The 16,664-nt window shown below is 38.5% G+C and overlaps 3 protein-coding genes across 3 annotated transcripts in view; 1 reads left to right on the forward strand and 2 right to left on the reverse strand.

Annotated features, from left to right (window-relative positions):
- The first annotated feature begins 479 nt into the window (after nucleotides 1–479).
- LOC148735161 (uncharacterized) lies at nucleotides 480–4,539 on the forward strand. Its single transcript, XM_088754181.1, has 3 exons — nucleotides 480–937; nucleotides 1,094–2,735; nucleotides 3,155–4,539. The coding sequence occupies exons 1-3, from the start codon at nucleotides 628–630 to the stop codon at nucleotides 3,924–3,926; spliced, it is 2,724 nt and encodes a 907-aa protein (XP_088610307.1). The 5' UTR covers nucleotides 480–627; the 3' UTR covers nucleotides 3,927–4,539.
- LOC148735162 (uncharacterized) lies at nucleotides 4,396–6,155 on the reverse strand. The gene is made up of 2 exons (XM_088754182.1): nucleotides 5,915–6,155; nucleotides 4,396–5,676 (listed from the first exon to the last, which is right to left on the reverse strand). The coding sequence occupies exons 1-2, from the start codon at nucleotides 6,026–6,028 to the stop codon at nucleotides 4,639–4,641; spliced, it is 1,152 nt and encodes a 383-aa protein (XP_088610308.1). The 5' UTR covers nucleotides 6,029–6,155; the 3' UTR covers nucleotides 4,396–4,638.
- Nucleotides 6,156–10,780: 4,625 nt separating this feature from the next.
- The window catches only part of LOC111332965 (puratrophin-1), a 34,471-nt gene continuing 28,587 nt past the window's right edge, over nucleotides 10,781–16,664 (reverse strand). The window contains exons 16-26 of the mRNA XM_022938455.2: nucleotides 16,460–16,563; nucleotides 16,234–16,303; nucleotides 15,925–16,014; nucleotides 15,463–15,555; nucleotides 14,817–14,867; nucleotides 14,621–14,698; nucleotides 14,245–14,415; nucleotides 13,860–13,958; nucleotides 13,566–13,644; nucleotides 12,545–13,386; nucleotides 10,781–11,897 (exon numbers count right to left, since the gene is read on the reverse strand). Coding sequence (XP_022794190.2) covers nucleotides 11,892–11,897; nucleotides 12,545–13,386; nucleotides 13,566–13,644; nucleotides 13,860–13,958; nucleotides 14,245–14,415; nucleotides 14,621–14,698; nucleotides 14,817–14,867; nucleotides 15,463–15,555; nucleotides 15,925–16,014; nucleotides 16,234–16,303; nucleotides 16,460–16,563 — 1,683 coding nt within the window. The 3' untranslated portion in view covers nucleotides 10,781–11,891. The remainder of the gene's footprint in view (nucleotides 11,898–12,544; nucleotides 13,387–13,565; nucleotides 13,645–13,859; nucleotides 13,959–14,244; nucleotides 14,416–14,620; nucleotides 14,699–14,816; nucleotides 14,868–15,462; nucleotides 15,556–15,924; nucleotides 16,015–16,233; nucleotides 16,304–16,459; nucleotides 16,564–16,664) is intronic.

Raw genomic sequence — 16,664 nt, forward strand, 5'->3', positions numbered from 1 at the left:
TATCTTCTTCCCTTCTCGGCTATCGTCTTTTTCGTCTCTTTCTTCTCTCCGGATATCGCAAGGTCAAAAGGTCATAGCCTTGTCACATCATAGCTTCCACAAGTTCAGTCAGCAAGCCACGAGGGTAAGCCCTCGGGCAAATCTTTTTTGTACTTCTCACAAGCCAGCTTTTATACCTTTACTTTAGATATCTAGAATGTTCTAATACTATTTATAGCGTATTACAAGTTGTACTATTTTTGGAAACTGCTGAGTCACACGAAAGAAGTTTCTGGAATATTACAGATTATAGATAATTCTAGAAAAGTCTGGGATTGCGTGACAGATTCAGTGAAAATAATTCAATCCTCGTAACATGGGGAAAACCATAGGAGTAAAGCTATGAGTTGAAACTGGAAAAACAAGAGAAAACAGGCGTGTTAGAAGCCGATGTCATGAACAAATCGCTGCCGTGAAATGTAAAGAAAAGATCTTTTTTATTTACTCATAGTTAATCGAGGGGACTGGTTATGAAAGCCGGCGAACTTCAAAGGGATAGCTTATTGTTTTGGTTTTTCGAGTTCAACCTAGCGTGACCGTGCATCACATAGATTCAAGATGGCGTCTCACATGTGAGCGTTTGTACTGATGACTGCACGTTTTACGTCTGTAATATTACTATTCCTTCTTAAATACTGCTTGTATGTATCTATAAATGAAGAAGGAATGCCCGGAGATAACTGCTCTGTTTTTGGTTGCGGCTCGTCCCGCAAAACGAAAGGAATCGGCATCTGGAAACTTCCTGCCCCTCGCAATGCTGAATACAAGAAATGGCGAGAACTTTGGCTAAACGAATTGACCAAAACACGCGTTGTAGACAAAGATTTCAAGCGCCAGATCGACAATGATCGTGTCTTTACGTGCGAAAACCATTTTAGGCCCGAGGATATTGAGATTTGTAAGTATTAAATGCAATCTTATAAGTTTAACTACACGCGATCCTAGACATAATCTGCGCGGTGCTTAGGTGCATAGCTTATCAATTAACTTGAGCTTTGATAAACTTCAAACGTTATATTCTGATTCTGTTTGTTTGTGATTGTTTCTACTCTAGTTCAATCTGAAAAGATGCAGAAAAAGAAACCGAAGTTTGGTGCCTTGCCAACAGTAAACATGCCGAAGCGTTGCTTCACAACACCAGTAAATGTGCGTCCACCTCGAAGCGCAGTCAACGAAATCCCAGAAGTGGCCCCTAAAAAATGCTACAGTGACTTTAAAGATCTAGTAAAACGAGTGAAATCTTTGAAAATTCTAAGTGAGTGGATCTTAGAGGCAGCAATCGATCGAATTGTATTGACAAAGAAGAGTTCTCTGCTTGTGTTACCAAAGATTCAGCTCACCATCGATGATAGTCTTGGTTTTTCTGTGTCTGTGTTTGGATGGTTTCTGCCAGATGATCATGCGATTCATCTTGAAACCTTGCGATCCGTTATGAACATCACAGTCTCTGAACTTATCAAGAGAATTGATGTTCTCTTGATTTGCCCTGGAGTGAGACCATTTGAACTGTCATCCGATATCGTACACCACATTATACCGAAGTCAGTGGATCCGTTATTCAGAGATGATTCTGAGATATTCCCACAGCTGGAATATTGGAGAATACGGGACTGTGAAGTTTTGGTGGAGCATGGTGAGCAGTGCTGTGTTTGCTACAAATACTCTCACAAGTCAGAGGTGGATCAGAAAGCAAAGCAAAGAAAGCTTGCAAAGCCTGCTCATTTGTTTGCTCCAGTCTCTCACACAACACCAGAGAGAATAAAGCTAACCCTAAAAACACAGAGGCTTAAGTGTGCAGAACTAGAACGAAAGCTTGAAGAAATGAAATCAGAGATAGAAAAGTCAAGTGTAGAAGTAGACAACCAGTTAAGCAATGACATTACAAGTATATTGGGGACATCCAATGAAAATATCACTCCATTCATGGATCTGTTCTGGCAGCAGCAAAAGAAATTGATGACAAAGAGTAAAACTGGTGTCCGATACCATCCTATGATCATTCGATACTGCTTGTCACTTGCTACCAAGTCCCCAGCATGCTATGAAGAGCTCAGGAAAAGTAACATCCTTGTACTGCCGAGCCAACGCACATTGAAGGACTATAGAAATTGTATACGACCCAAAGCTGGCATTCAAGAGGAAGTACTTGAGGAGTTGAATGTTCTTACAAACAGCTACTTCGATGTGCAACGATACATTGTGCTCCTTTTTGACGAAATGAAAATTTTGTCAAATCTGGTATTTGACAAAGTATCTGGGGAACTAACTGGTTTCCTTGACCTGGGAGATCCTGATATAAACTTTGGAACACTTGAAAAAGCTGACAAGATTGCAAGCCATGCTATGGTCTTTTATATCAGAGGTCTCTGTACTGAGTTGAAGTTCAGCTTAGCCTATTTTGCCACCGATGGGATTACATCTTATCAGCTTATGCCATTGTTTTGGCAAGCAGTATGTGTGCTTGAGTTAGCTTGTAATCTTTGGGTGATTGCAAGTACATCAGATGGAGCGTCACCCAACCGAGCATTGTACAGAATGCACAAAGCTCTTGATGGTAATGCTGGAACTGATGTGTGCTATCGCACTGTGAACCTCTATGCACCCGACAGGTTCATATATTTTTGTTCTGATGCTCCCCATCTCATTAAGACTACAAGAAATTGTGTCTACAGCTCTGGTCATGGTACATGTACTCGGTAAGTCGATATATTTGAAACTATTATTGTAGAGATATAATTTCACAGAATAAAATTTGCACTTTCAATGCATCCATGTTAGAAATTGTATGATTTATTCATATAATTGACAACAGAGTCAAACATTTCCCTTGCTTTTAGTAAGAGGTGAAATAATATAGTCAAGCTAGAATTATTGGTATTTTGACTAGATAACATTAGCTAACATGGTTACTATGGTTACAAACAATAAGATTTTTACGTAAGGAGGGGGGTTGTGATTGGGAACTCCCTTGAAAACTTGGGTGGATTTACATTTCCTTAGTTATTCAAAACAACATTACATTTACAGAATTCATATAATGATTTAGGTGTAAACTACGATAAGGAAGTAGTTTGATTTAGTGATTGATAGTAATAACCAATGTCTTATTCTGTAGGTACATGTGGAATGATGGCCACTATATCCTCTGGCAGCATTTTATCCAGCTGTTTCATCAAGACCTTGACAATGGCCTAAAGCTGCTTCCTCGGTTAACTTATGACCATATTAAGCTCAGTGCTTACTCTACAATGAGAGTCAACCTTGCTGTCCAGATCCTCAGTGCTTCAGTGGCAAATGTTCTTAAGTCATTTGGTCCTCCCGACACCATCGCCACATCTAAATTGTGCGAAATGATGGACAACTTCTTTGATTGTCTGAATGTTCGCAACCAACATGAGCATGTGCGTAAAAGAAAGCCATTTCTCAAGCCATATTCATCAGTGAATGATCAACGGTTTGCCTGGTTAACCAATGATTTCCTTGGTTATTTGAGAAATTGGAGAGAGAGTGTGGCCAATCGTCCTGGTGAGTACACCAACAATGCAAGGAGCAAGATGTTTCTCTCTTGGCAAACCTACGAAGGCTTGAAAATCACAGTTCATTCAGTTGTAGAGGCTACAAAGTTTCTACTTAATGAAGGGATGGAATATGTGCTCACTGAGCGCTTTTGCCAAGATCCCCTTGAGGAGTATTTTGGGAACCAGAGGAAGCTTGGTAGGAGAAGTGACAACCCAGATATGCGTCAATTTGGTTACAACAATAACACCATCAGAGTGCAACGCGCTGTCACCTGTCAGTCTGGTAATACCCGAGGCAGGAAAGACAAAAACAAGGCATGGGTTAATGTCTCAGATGACCCTGTCCCAAAAAGGAAGAAAACTAAATAATGCTGACATTGCTGATTATTATAACCTGTGTATCTCCAAATGAGTGTGTATCTAACTTAAAACATAGCTTAAAACTTAGGAAAATATAAAAAGTATCAATTTCTTGTTTTGTATCATAGGGTTATTCATAAATATATAGTGAGTGATCTTGAAATTTTAAAATAATACATTAGAGTGAGCATACTTATTCTGTGAGGATTTTGGATTAATAGTTATCTTAGAGACTAATCCCTTGTTTTGATTATCCCCTAAAAATATTTTCTTTCATTGTTCAAGTGTGCTCACTCTATCAGGTTTTTTGTAAATTTGTAAATAGCATTATATCATAACACTGTTTTATTTGGTGTTTCATAAATCAATAGGATTAATTGTTCCCATTTATTGTTGGGAAAGGTTTCTTACTTATCTGTAAACAGTCTGATATATTCCATATCATTTTCATATCAATGTATTCAACTCACAAACATCATTGGTTTTAACAATTGTGCTTTAATAATTTAATATAAGTTTTAATAATATAATACATAAGGACTGACTTTCAAACATTTGCCTCCTTTGTATTTCTACTTGAATATTTGTAGCATAATTCCTGAAATACATATTCTAGGCACAGCGTCAGTCAAACTTATTATGATATTTTTTAAATAAAACAGGAACATTAAATTTACAGAAAAGTCTATTTGTTTTGGGAATTTAAAGAATATTACAGTAATTAGTCTGTTGATGACCTATTGATGTCCTTGCGAAGAGCTTTTGATTTCAGTTGTTTCAATCTAATTTTGTGTTTTTGAATAACGTCCTTCACAAATGAAAAAGAACGAACTCTAACATACAAACTAATAATATTGTGGAGAACATCTTTGGCAACATGGCTACTAATCTCAACTTCAGAGTCGGCTAACATGGCAGAGTGAGATGCGACAACAGTTACATCATGCATTGATCTTGAAATAATATTAGCTAAAGGAATGTTTTTCAGACTGGTTTTACGTGTAGCTTCCCTGAAATAGTGTTCAGTTCTTTCAAAAACAGACTGAGCATTTCTTGTGATCTTCCACAGTCCACCTCGATTCAATGTTGTAGTCAATCTCTGATCTTCACCAATAGGATTGTCCCATTTCCCAGCCATTATCAGTGAGATTGCATGGTCATTTTCTAGTGTTTTACTTGCTTGTTTGTGCTTGTTATGTAGCTTATGTAGTACATAACCTCCAATATACTGTAACCCTGACTTCTCTTTATCAGATAATTTCGTCAATGGTTCACATGTGTGAGTTTCTGCTTTTTCTTTGCTATGTGTTAAAAGGCAGTCGGCCACTTTTGAACAAAGTAATGTAGCAGAGTTTCTTGATAATCCTACAAAATGGCTCGAAGCATGCAAGACTATGCTAGCGTAAAAGGCTGCATAAAACCTCTCTGCATTTCCAGACTTTGCCAATTGAATATAAAGCCCCTGAATTTCAGAAAATTTAGTTGTTGAAGATTGTAGAGTGTTGCAGTTGTAGGACCATATCTCGTCTCTGTTTACCTTTGGATAAATTTTGCTGTCTCTAAGTTTCACTTTAGCATTGCCAACGATGCTTGCATACGTTTCCACAGTTAATAGATCTCGATTTTCTGGTTTGTCTGTCTCAGTTTCTTCTGTTTCTTCTGTTTTATCTTTGTGTTTAACAGTGATGTGACGTTTCAGTCCGCTCTTACTCTTGCATTTCTTTGGACAATGAGGGCAAGTGACGCTCAGTGGGTGAACCTGCAAAACCAAATTCACGATCAACATCACACACTACTTAGGTTCATAAATCATCTTTAAATCAACAGCTGATAAAATAACGTTTAGGCAAGAAATGGTTTATAAATAGAGCCCGAAATAAGAGTGATTGATCGAAAGCATGATGTCGAAAGCTAGTCTGTTCGACCTTCATGTTCAATCTTCCTTTTTGACGTTTTTAGGCTATATTTTAACTATTAAAACAGATTCTATAGCTTACATCAGCAGCTGCTTCTCTGAAGTGCTCATCAAGGTCTTCTTCTTCTTCTAAAACTCCTAAAATTGCCTCTAAATCGTCTCCAAAGAAGAACATGTCATCACACGCGTCCGCCATGTTGTTTTTAGATGCACGGTCAATGTCACGTGACGGTGCATCTCAACCTCAAAACCCAAACAATAGGCCGGTCCTTTGAAGTTCGCCGGCTTTCATAACCAGTCCCCTCGATTAACTATGATTTACTGGATATTTTCGGTTAGCATGTTCCCCTCGGCCCATCTTAGAGCGAAAGAAGGTTGCAAATGTATACTTTTTTAAACATTTTGAAATTTTTAGAGATTCTAACCAAAACGATCGAGGCTGCGTGAAACGGAATGGAACGGAAGGTGTACCAACTTAGTACGGACTTAGGCACGAACCCAAGGAAAAACGTTTCGGAACAATGTACCTTTCGGGATGTCTACGGTTATTTTCACGTTCCCCAATAGATTAATGATCACCTCGACCCATCCTAAAAGATAAAAGGTTTGCAAACGGACAAATGCGAAGGAATTTGCGAAGCTTTTTGGCTCTGGATCTCATATAATAACAACCAAGGATCGAGGCCGCGCGAAGGTCGAGCGACGTGGTACAAGAGGACGGGAACGTCCGTTGACAACGGCGCGCGCAGCAAAATTACTTATAGGAAACTCGTTGCAACGAGACGCCTGCGTGCAGCCGAACGAAAACCCCGGAGTTTTCGTTCGGATGCACGCAGGCTATCCGTTCTTCAATAGCCTATATAAACTCGGCTTTTCAAAGATCGCCAACACAAATTTTCGCTTTCACAAACAGCTTTAAGGACAACGAAACTATCCTCTTTGAGAGTGATGTAACAAGCGCAAACAGAGGATAATTATAGTTACGGAAAGTTAGATGTACATACATACATACACATACATACATCTTTACTTAACAATGCAGGTTAGAAACATTGGCAAGAGCGAAGTCCTGATGTGGACCTGCCTAACTACAAATTAAATACAATAACAATAAAATATTTAATAGAAATTGGAAAAACAGAGTGAAATTACTTCTTAAATACAATTCTAATTAGATACGTTAAATACAAATCAATATTAAATTTACAATTAAAAATACAGAAAGTCATCGCGTTTCATTGAAACACAGCAGGAACCTTTGGCAAAATTATGCTATTGAGAAGATGCTTGTTAAGCTTAATCTTCAGTAAACAATCTTAAGTTAGCACATTCCTTGACATGATGGGGAAGAAGATTCCATACCAAGGCGGCCCTATGTTTAAAAGAAGACCTGCCAATTTCAGATCTTGTTTATAGTATGCGAACCACGTTGGCGATTAAACTCTATAATTGATCCATTCCAGGTAAGACTCGTGTCTGTTGATTCCTGTATCGAATTTTAGAGCCCATTAGATATTTTTTTGCGATTTGTGTTACTGTCTTTTCGTTTCGTGCCATTAGATTTTAGCACTGCTCATCTTTCTTCGCAATTCTACAAAGTATATATAGTGTGGAAATCATCATCGTTTTTTCCCTTGTTTCCCCTGAATATTTCTATTCATTCATGACGGTACATCTCTTTGGAACATTGAATACTTAGAGGTGCAAAGCATTTTGAACGGGGTTATGGCGAAACCATGTAGAAACCAAGCGACCCAACGACAAAGTTGTTTATGATGAGTTCTTGTTTAACGCCGAAAGAATTAATGCAAGTCACCCATGAAACGGTTAGGCTTAGGATAAGACTTGGTTTCGGTTTTTTGTTTGTTTTGTTTTGTTTCTTCCTTTTTCGACTAAGTTGTTCAAGACTGAATTAAATTACTTGATTTAGAAAGTCGTGTCGAAATAGAATTGATTGTCATTTTCTATTGTTGCGTGAGCACGACTTTCTTGTTTTCATCGGCGCTGATTAAAAAAGTTTAAGACATAAAAAAGTGCAAACCCAAGAAAATTCTCGAGTTGTTTATCTCTGACTTCAATCCACAAAGCATTCATTCATGATCGGTAAAAACGACAACGATAACAAACAAATAAAAAAATTTTACGTTATGTAAGCTTCGTGATTGTTCATTTGATTGACTGCCCAAAACTTCAACATGCAGCATGGTTATTGATGAATCGATTTACTATAAAATTCAACAGCATCCCATTCTTAGAGTTTTCACACAGGCTTAAAGAAATATATTAAAGAAAAGCCCTTTTATTGGCTAAAGCCTTGCTCATTCGAAAGCAAACCGAGTCCTGAAATCTTGAATCGCTTGCCAACGATTGTGCTCCAATTTCCTTTCAGGAGTCCAGCATATTGAAGCGACAAGTTTTCACAAATACACCAATTAAAACAAAGAAAGGGAACCAGTTATCCTGAACATGAGTATTGAAATACTTCCAAACAATATTATCTAGTTTGGATCGATTTACAAGTGCACAATTCACGGAAATCTCAGACGTTCTGATCGCGACGGGAAAACCAGCGAAGTGACGTCCTGAACTTGTTTGGAGAACGGCAACGTTAACCGGAGGTCGAAGGGTGTCGTGTCCAGACTATTCCGCGCGCTCTCCCGTTCTGAAATGACGTTCCCGTCCTCTTGCTAAATCTCTCTACTGACTCGGAATTCTGAATCGGTAAATCCCGACGTTCATTCAGACCCAGTATTTAGCCTGCGAAGCAAGCCCTGGGGGAAAGGAGGGGTGATTGGGGCGAGCGGAGCGAGAGGAATATGCGGAGAGGAGAGAGAGGGGGGTCTGTGGCAAGCCCTCCCTCTCTCCTCCGCACATTCCGCTCGCCCCAATGTCCCCTCCTCTCCCCCAGGGCTTGCTTCGCAGGCTACCAGTATTAGCAAAGTCGTATAATATCTGAGTTGCTACCGTTGCTACTATGGCGCGTTTTTCCAATCAAAATTCAGTTTGTTAGTCGTTTTTACATACGACCCTCGTTTTTCAATTTCAGCATTCCTTTTATTCAACCTTAACATTCGTTTTTCAATTTCAGTATTCCTTTTATTCAACCTTGACATTCGTTTTTCAACTTCAACAATCGTTTTATTAAACCTTGATGGTCGTTTTTCTGAGTTCGACATTCGTTTAATTCAAGCGTGACATTTGTCATTCGTTTTCCTTATTTTCAACCATGACATTCGTTTTTGCGCCATGATAGTCGTTTTTGAAGATCGACATTCGTTTTATTCAAGCGTAACGTTCGTTTCCTCGGGGTCAACTGTTCTCATGCTTTCTCTCACTCGTGTCTGCTGAATGAATAATCCCGTTGATCTAAGGTGACCCAAGACCATACGGTAACCACAGTTGGGATGATGCTGTTTAATATCGAGGATAATATCGTCCAGTACGTTGTTGTCAGCGTCAGAAAAAGAAAGAGAAATTGACATGTTAAAATCCTTCAGTCGTCTATGGATTGTTGCCACTGACTGACACATCAAACATGCGCGCCATGTCCACTGCTTTAAACCCATAATCACTCAAGTATGATAACTGGCTTTCGGTAATGATAAGCTTTGGCCTACCAGGCGAGGCTCTTTGCTCAGCTTGTGCATGGAAATGAGTGCTTTGCAGGGAGTCTCGCTTTTCTTTTAGCAAATCGACGATATTTCTTAGCCTTGTTATGGTAGATTCCTCTATCATATTGTTGTGGAGTGTTCATCACTCGCTTGGACGAATTGACGAAAGGTACCAAGACTCTATACTTTTCTTCTTTTATTCTCTTCTCTTCTGTTGTTGCTACTACCTTCTACTAACAGAGCTATTTCTCTTCTAACTTCAGCGAGGAGTGCCCTCTCATTTAATGCAAAAATCACAGACATGTTTTGGTTAGCTGACCGTGGGAATTTCCATAACCAACCCAAACATGACCACCTAGCGAACTAGTTATCCTCAACCATAATAAGCGATTAAAATGTCTAGCACGGTAAGAACTGAGCCAAGTTCAAGCACACACTAAAAATAAATGATCAAAACTATCGATCTACCAAAATAACAACGTAGACGCAAAAAGGCGAGACTCATCAAAACAAAAGGTAAACCTAAAAATACTCAAAATAGCAGTCCTTGAAAATGCTCTACAACAGTATGAAGAGACGCACACCATGGTGATATAACAGGTTGGCACGAGTGTATAAATTGTCAAAATCGTGCTCTAAGCTCTCTTCATCGCCGCTGCTATGGCAGAACAGCACTTCCAAAAGTGATCTAACCCTAGAAAGGAAAATTTCTTTCGCAGATGGATCAGACATCCTTGCCAGTCACAGTTTTCCCACAGTTCGCGCTCGATCCAGTCGTTCTTGTACGTCACGCCTGATTCATACACGAATGACAAACTGGAAACAAATGTCACGCTTGAGTAAAACGAACGGCTATTTAAAAAAACGAATGTTGAGATTAAAGCAAAGACAAAGTCGACGTCAATACACGAACGTTACGCTTGAATAAAACGAATGTCGATCTTTAAAAACGACTGTCGTGGTTACATAAAACGAACGTCAAGGTTGAAAATAAGGAAAACGAATGACAAATGTCACGCTTGAATTAAACGAATGTCGAACTCAGAAAACGACTATCAAGGTTAAATAAAACGAATGTTGAAGTTGAAAAACGAATATCAAGGTTAAATAAAAGGAATACTGAAATTGAAAAACGAATGTTAAGGTTGAATAAAAGGAATGCTGAAGTTGAAAAACGAAGGTCGTATGTAAAAACGTCTAACAAATTGAATTTTGACAGGAAAAACGCGCCATATGCTACATGTTCTCGGGAAATCATACTTGTGAATTTTATTACACCTTGCGAGATGATCTCTTCCTTCTCTATAAATAATGTCTCAAAAAGCAAACGGTTCATCTATTATTAAAAAAGTTTTATTATTTGGTAGGAATTTTCCCTCCCTAAGAGGTAAAAATATTTCTTTACTACACTATACCAAAATATGATAATATAAAGAACCAACCAATTTGAGATAAGTAAGTAGTTGGTTGTTCCTAATCAGCAATTTTCACAATAATTTAAGTATATTTGTGAGATATATACAAAAGAAAAACGTTTTCTTCATTAATAACATGGAGGTCAAAACTAATATTCCAACAAATTTTTACTGACTTCTTTACCTTTCCTTTTTAAGTGGCAGAATTTTGAAGAGAAAAAAAGGAAAGGAAAAGAATGAAAACTTAATATAAAGCCCCTACATGAAAGTACTAATATTAACAGACCAACTTAAAACACATTTCCTGCCCGAAATTTGTTTCCCATTGATGCCTTATAATAAAGGTAGATGTTGGACTAATTTCTTCAAAGTTAGGCTCACAAACTTTTCTTATGATAAGACAAAAATTTTCATTTTAAATAGCTTTTCATTTATGCAATGATCTCTTCCCTGATATGGAAATTTATTAATTTTTCATTTAACGAAACCTGACATATAATGCAATTCATTTTTGCAAATGTCATATAAAATACAAATTTTATATTCAGTGGAAACTGAGAAAAAACCTAACCAATATTAATTACATGAAATTCTTTCAACAGTCAAATCTTAACAACAACTAATGTAAAAAATTTGACCGGAGACAATTAAATGATACGATATATTCTAATATTCACAGTTTGAAAACACATTCACCAACGCAGCGTAATACTGATTGAATAATTTGACTAAACGAGTCATACAAAATAACTTTTTATCAAATTCCATTTTGGTAAACTTCGAATTTCTCAGTGATAGACTTCAAGTTCACCATAAGCACTCTATATTTTGCAGCTGTAATGGCTGTTGAGTTCGATTCTTGAATTACAACATCAACAAGGCCGTCAATATCTACTGTCTACAGCATCTTCCATGTTGCTCGTCAAACTTGTTTCAAACCGGTTCCGCAGAAGTGAGCGGGTCTGCGCATGTGCAATGCTGTCTCGGTGCAAGACTGACATCGGATGAACAGATTCGTTACATATTTCTCACTTCAAACCTGTAAGGAAAGAAAGCATTTAACTTGAAAAAATACAGAGAGAATTCATCGGTTTTATACTCTTATCTCGTAAAAACTAGCTACTGTGTAGCATAGAGTCTTATGGGACTTTATACAGCGAATTGGCAATTTTTTGTTTGGTTCTGGAGTCAAAAAAATTCTGCCAAAACCAATTTATGCAATTTTCCGATCAACAAATAAACTATTTCCATTTGGGCACTGAGAGCATGAGCATTCAAGATTCGTTTTAGCCTTATTTTGCAACACGCCCAAAACGTGAGTCAACAACTCAGTTTCGGATATCATTACTACACGGTTTTTCTAGAACGTTACTCTTGCGTTTTAAAAACACAATTTAGCGAACTTTGTTAAGGACCCTTGAAAAAGGTTCCTTCTTCATGTTAGATAAAAACTTGCAGCGCAACGAATCAAACTGGCGTAACCTAACGTTTTTCTGTTTTTCTTAACAAACATCTCCAAGGGGATAAGTAAGATACATAATGGCGAATTTGTCTCTACTGGGCGAGAGTTTTCTTTTGTTTCTGGGTGCCTGTTCTCATTGACGTTGTAAGGCCCCGATCGCTATAATTCCGCCAGATGAACCAAGATCAAAACTTGGTACAAGTTTATTAAGTATTTTTGTTTACCTCTGTAGTTTGTCCCTTGATTGTCTCGTTTTTCTCCTCGTCTTCATCAAGGTTCTTTCCAATCTTTGGACTAGGAATTTCTAACGAGTTACGTCTCTTTGGGGAATTGTCCATATGTGATTTCATCGATATCCTCTCTATAAATGATCTCCTACGCGGTGCAGTGTTATGACCGTCTTTCTCTTTACTTGCTCTCCGTATAACTGGTGAACCAACAAAACTGTCCTCAAGACTCCTTGATCTATCCCTATCAGTAAATTTCTCCCGAAGAGAAAAAGATTTGAAAAAATTATTGATCTTTTTGTCCTCCTTGTCCTCCTCTGGTGTTACAACAAGTTTGTCTTTTCCAAGTTTGAGGTCCGGCGTTTCCTCAACACTACTTTTTCTTCTTTCAGAGAGATTTTCCGTGCTGCCGAAGGAAACTTCCTCAACAAGTCTTTCTTTATTATTTAAATGTGCCCAAGGTGATTTCTCTGTAGATATTTTCCGCACTTTATTGCGTTTCCCACCGGATTTCGACAGTTTTTCTTCGAGCGGTGGTGCAATGCTGGTTCGTATAGAGTTCTCTTCGTCCGTTGCAGGAAGATTGAGGTCATAGACACCGCTACTACTTGAAGACTCCATACTTGAGGCAGTCTCTGAACTAACAACTGATAGGCGTTTCTTTGCCGTACGGGGACTGTAGGTGTTGGACGGAAGGGACTGAGTCCTAATAAGAGGCACATGAACAGCATTAACTACTGGTTGGTAAGGTGATGTGTCCCCAGGCTGGGTACTGGGTATCACGAGAGGTGGTTGGCTTCCAACACTTATACCCGTTGATGCTTCTGTTAAACCATACTCTGCAAATTGAAACAAAGATAAAAACGATTTTTAATTAAATGCAAAAAGTAATCTGAGATTAAATTGGTTGAGATTAAATTGATTAAATTTTCTGGGACTGGTCTACAACAAAAGTACGAGCACAGAAAAGAAACACCCATGAACGCACGCACGCATGTACACTGACTTGAACACTCACCCCTATTTCGCATCGCTTGTTTCCACAGTAACCTTGTGATTTCTGTCACCCAAGCCGTTTTCGCTTCGAAAGATGGTGCCTACGGATTAACAAATGAAAACTGACGTCAATTGGCAACTTGAAAAGTTAGTTTCAACATTAAATGTCTTAGGTCTATGCCCCGAGCACTAAATACCTTGCTATGAGTATGGAACTTCACGCACAACAAATGGAGGTATAAGGCGTCTTAAAATCTGGTATCTAACAATTACGTGATATGTATACAGACAATGTCATTGGGTCTGAACCACTGACCTGTAAAACAAAAGTATCATCTGGTTTCCTTCTTCTGAACCACAGTTCAAACTTGAGCCCGCTGTCACCGACGTTCTCCGTGAGACCCAAATCACTGGTCTAAATGAAAAGAAACAAATATCGAGTTCAGGAGGAGAAGACTGGGTCGGACAATATTCCTGGAAATGCTCAAATACACGTGCAGAACAAAATGGAGGGGACCAAACGATTCAAAACTAAAAAGCTGAGGATGTTTTTTGAAAAAAGGGGTGACTTAAGCGTGGTTTTAAAAAATAGTGCTGGTAGTGTTGGCGCTCTTTCTTGAGTTCAAATAGTAGGGCAAACCCTGGCGGCCAAAGCTACATTCATCTTTATTCCTGTTAGTATTTATAAAATAATCCAGTACCTTGAGAGAGTTTTTGTAGTAATACAAGTCAACTCCTCCAGGCTGTTTCCTCACTTTGCTGAATATAACCAGATCATCCTGTAAAAAAACTCTCCGTTGATGCTTTTTCTTCCCATTCCAAACGGTGAAGTTGTCTTGGCGTAATAGACGGCCTTGTTCTTTCAGGTTTATCTGCGGGAAGATATTTAGTTTTAATTACAGTTCTGAATGTAACGTAAGGTAAAAAGAATGTTTATGGACAACTAACAAAGATCAGGAACACGTAAAAACCAAATAAACAGCGTAGATACAATTATGACAGCCCCATGTTTATTAATCATCGACCGGGAAATTGTGTTAGAACAGTTTTATTGGATTGATGACCTCTCGCACTTACATCACAGCCCCTCAGTGAGTCCCAGGCAAGCAAGTCGTTCCCATGCCGTAGCTGGTATTTCACCATTTCTTCAGCAGCCTGAAAATTAAAGAAGCGATAGAAAATCAGCCTCAATCAATTTACTGGTTCTTAGACGAAAGGTATATTGTTATTAAGACAGCACCGCAAACAAGAATCGCCCAACATTATCATGTACCTTGAGCTCAGTGATTTTGGGATGTCCAACGCTGAGTGCCTTGATCATATCCTGCGATAAAAAAAAAAAAACAAAAACAGATAATGCGTCAATAGTGAAAACAAATACAAGTATGGCTTGCAAACCTTTAACACTTGTTATTCTCAGTTGAATTACGAATGTATTTTAGGAATTTATTGCACTCTCTACAACATAATGCTTCATAAGAGCATTGTTACTCCTCCTGGATGAGATGCTAGAGTCCATTGCATGTTAGCTGATTTTCCTGGTAATCCACCGGTACCCATTTAATCCACCGGTGGTACCCATTTACATTCCTTGGCAATCCACCGTTACCCATTTACATTCCTTGGCAATCCACCAGTACCCATTTACATTCCTTGGCAATCCACCGGTACCCATTTACATTCCTTGGTAAAGAGAGTTGAGTGAAAGTTAACTGACTTGCCCAAATCCCAACATAATGACCCAGCCGGGTCTCGAACTCCGACCTCTTCACCCGAATCCAGGACGCTAACCGTCTGCCATTAAGTAACGTTAATGCTTCTCCCACATGGGTATAGGTAGTCGTGCGTTCAGTTCTACCATTCTTCTCAGAGAAATTAGGAAGCTTAGCTTATGTCCCTAAAGAATATGTTTGACTTACGCGTAGCAGGAGACTGTATTTTCCCATCCGCTGAACTGGTTTTATAAGAAAACTGCCGAGATCAAGTTTGTCCCCAAGTTCTTTCTGACGAGCCTGGAGATAAATAACCGCATCAGATTAACTCTACTTTTTTTTTTCAACCTATAAATGCACTTAACGTCATTAGTGAAAAACGCCAGTTTCTAATGACCTTATCTGAGAATAAAAAAAATAAATATAAAGAAGTTTATTATTTCGACCAGGTAAGGATTGACAGTCCTTAGAGTTAACCACAACAGACACATACCACGCTGAAAGATTATACGTTATAACGACCAAGCAGAACTTGAAGCAAAAACACTGCATATTATTTCAAAATGTCTGACACCACCACCTGATTATATTGGTTTAGATCTCCACCAAATCAATGACAGTAAGAGGTTCATCAAACCGTGGAATAAAGTTGATCGAATCAAGACTTACCCTGAAGTAGACATTGCCATGATCAGAGAGCAGCTGATCTGAACGGGGCTTGTTCTTGTTGTACAAAGCGTACAAATAAAACTGGCGCTCCTACAAATATATCATGCACACATATCCTCCATCAGACAACTTTCAACTAATTTATTAAATGCACTTCACTCAACTGGTTTCACTTGGCAATCCGAGCTTAGGTTGCTGTCTTTTTCAAGGAACATTATGCAAGTACGTAATCAGCACAAGGTGGCTCAGTTACCCCTTGCAATATCCTTCTTTTATCAATTGGATTCCCTCCTATATTTTTACACGTACCCATTTAAGAAAACAACTTCCAATGTCCAAGAATCTATCCTTGCATGCTTCTAGTTCCTGCAGAAAATACCTACAAAGAAAAAGAATTGACACTCAACATATGCACTCCTACTGGGAGGAAAACAGAACGTTGCTCTTTATTTCCTGTATTTCGTTGCAAGCGGTACGCGCCTACAACATCAAACGATTAACGACCGGCTTAGCATTGCTTGGACACGACTCTTACCTTTTGTGAAAATCGTGAATTCTCTCGATGTTTCCAAACAGAATGTTTTTCTTTCCTTTCAGTGAAGGAAGTAACTCTGGGTTATCCATCTCTACAATGTAGTTCTACAACAGAACGGAGAGTAAAATGAACATTGATGTACGAGCTGTACACCATTCAAAATAACAATAAAAATCTTAATTCTTCTTTACCCGCTCTACACAAT

This window comes from Stylophora pistillata, chromosome 3 (genome assembly GCF_964205215.1).
Source record: "Stylophora pistillata chromosome 3, jaStyPist1.2, whole genome shotgun sequence".
NCBI lineage: Eukaryota > Metazoa > Cnidaria > Anthozoa > Scleractinia > Pocilloporidae > Stylophora > Stylophora pistillata.

Coding starts and splice junctions, on each gene's coding strand:
- LOC148735161 (XM_088754181.1), top strand. CDS start 628: ATGACTGCACGTTTTACGTCTGTAATATTACTATTCCTTCTTAAATAC. Junction 938..1,093: donor GCCCGAGGATATTGAGATTT/GTAAGTATTAAA, acceptor TTTCTACTCTAG/TTCAATCTGAAAAGATGCAG. Junction 2,736..3,154: donor GGTCATGGTACATGTACTCG/GTAAGTCGATAT, acceptor CTTATTCTGTAG/GTACATGTGGAATGATGGCC.
- LOC148735162 (XM_088754182.1), bottom strand. CDS start 6,028: ATGGCGGACGCGTGTGATGACATGTTCTTCTTTGGAGACGATTTAGAG. Junction 5,677..5,914: donor TCAGAGAAGCAGCTGCTGAT/GTAAGCTATAGA, acceptor TTGGTTTTGCAG/GTTCACCCACTGAGCGTCAC.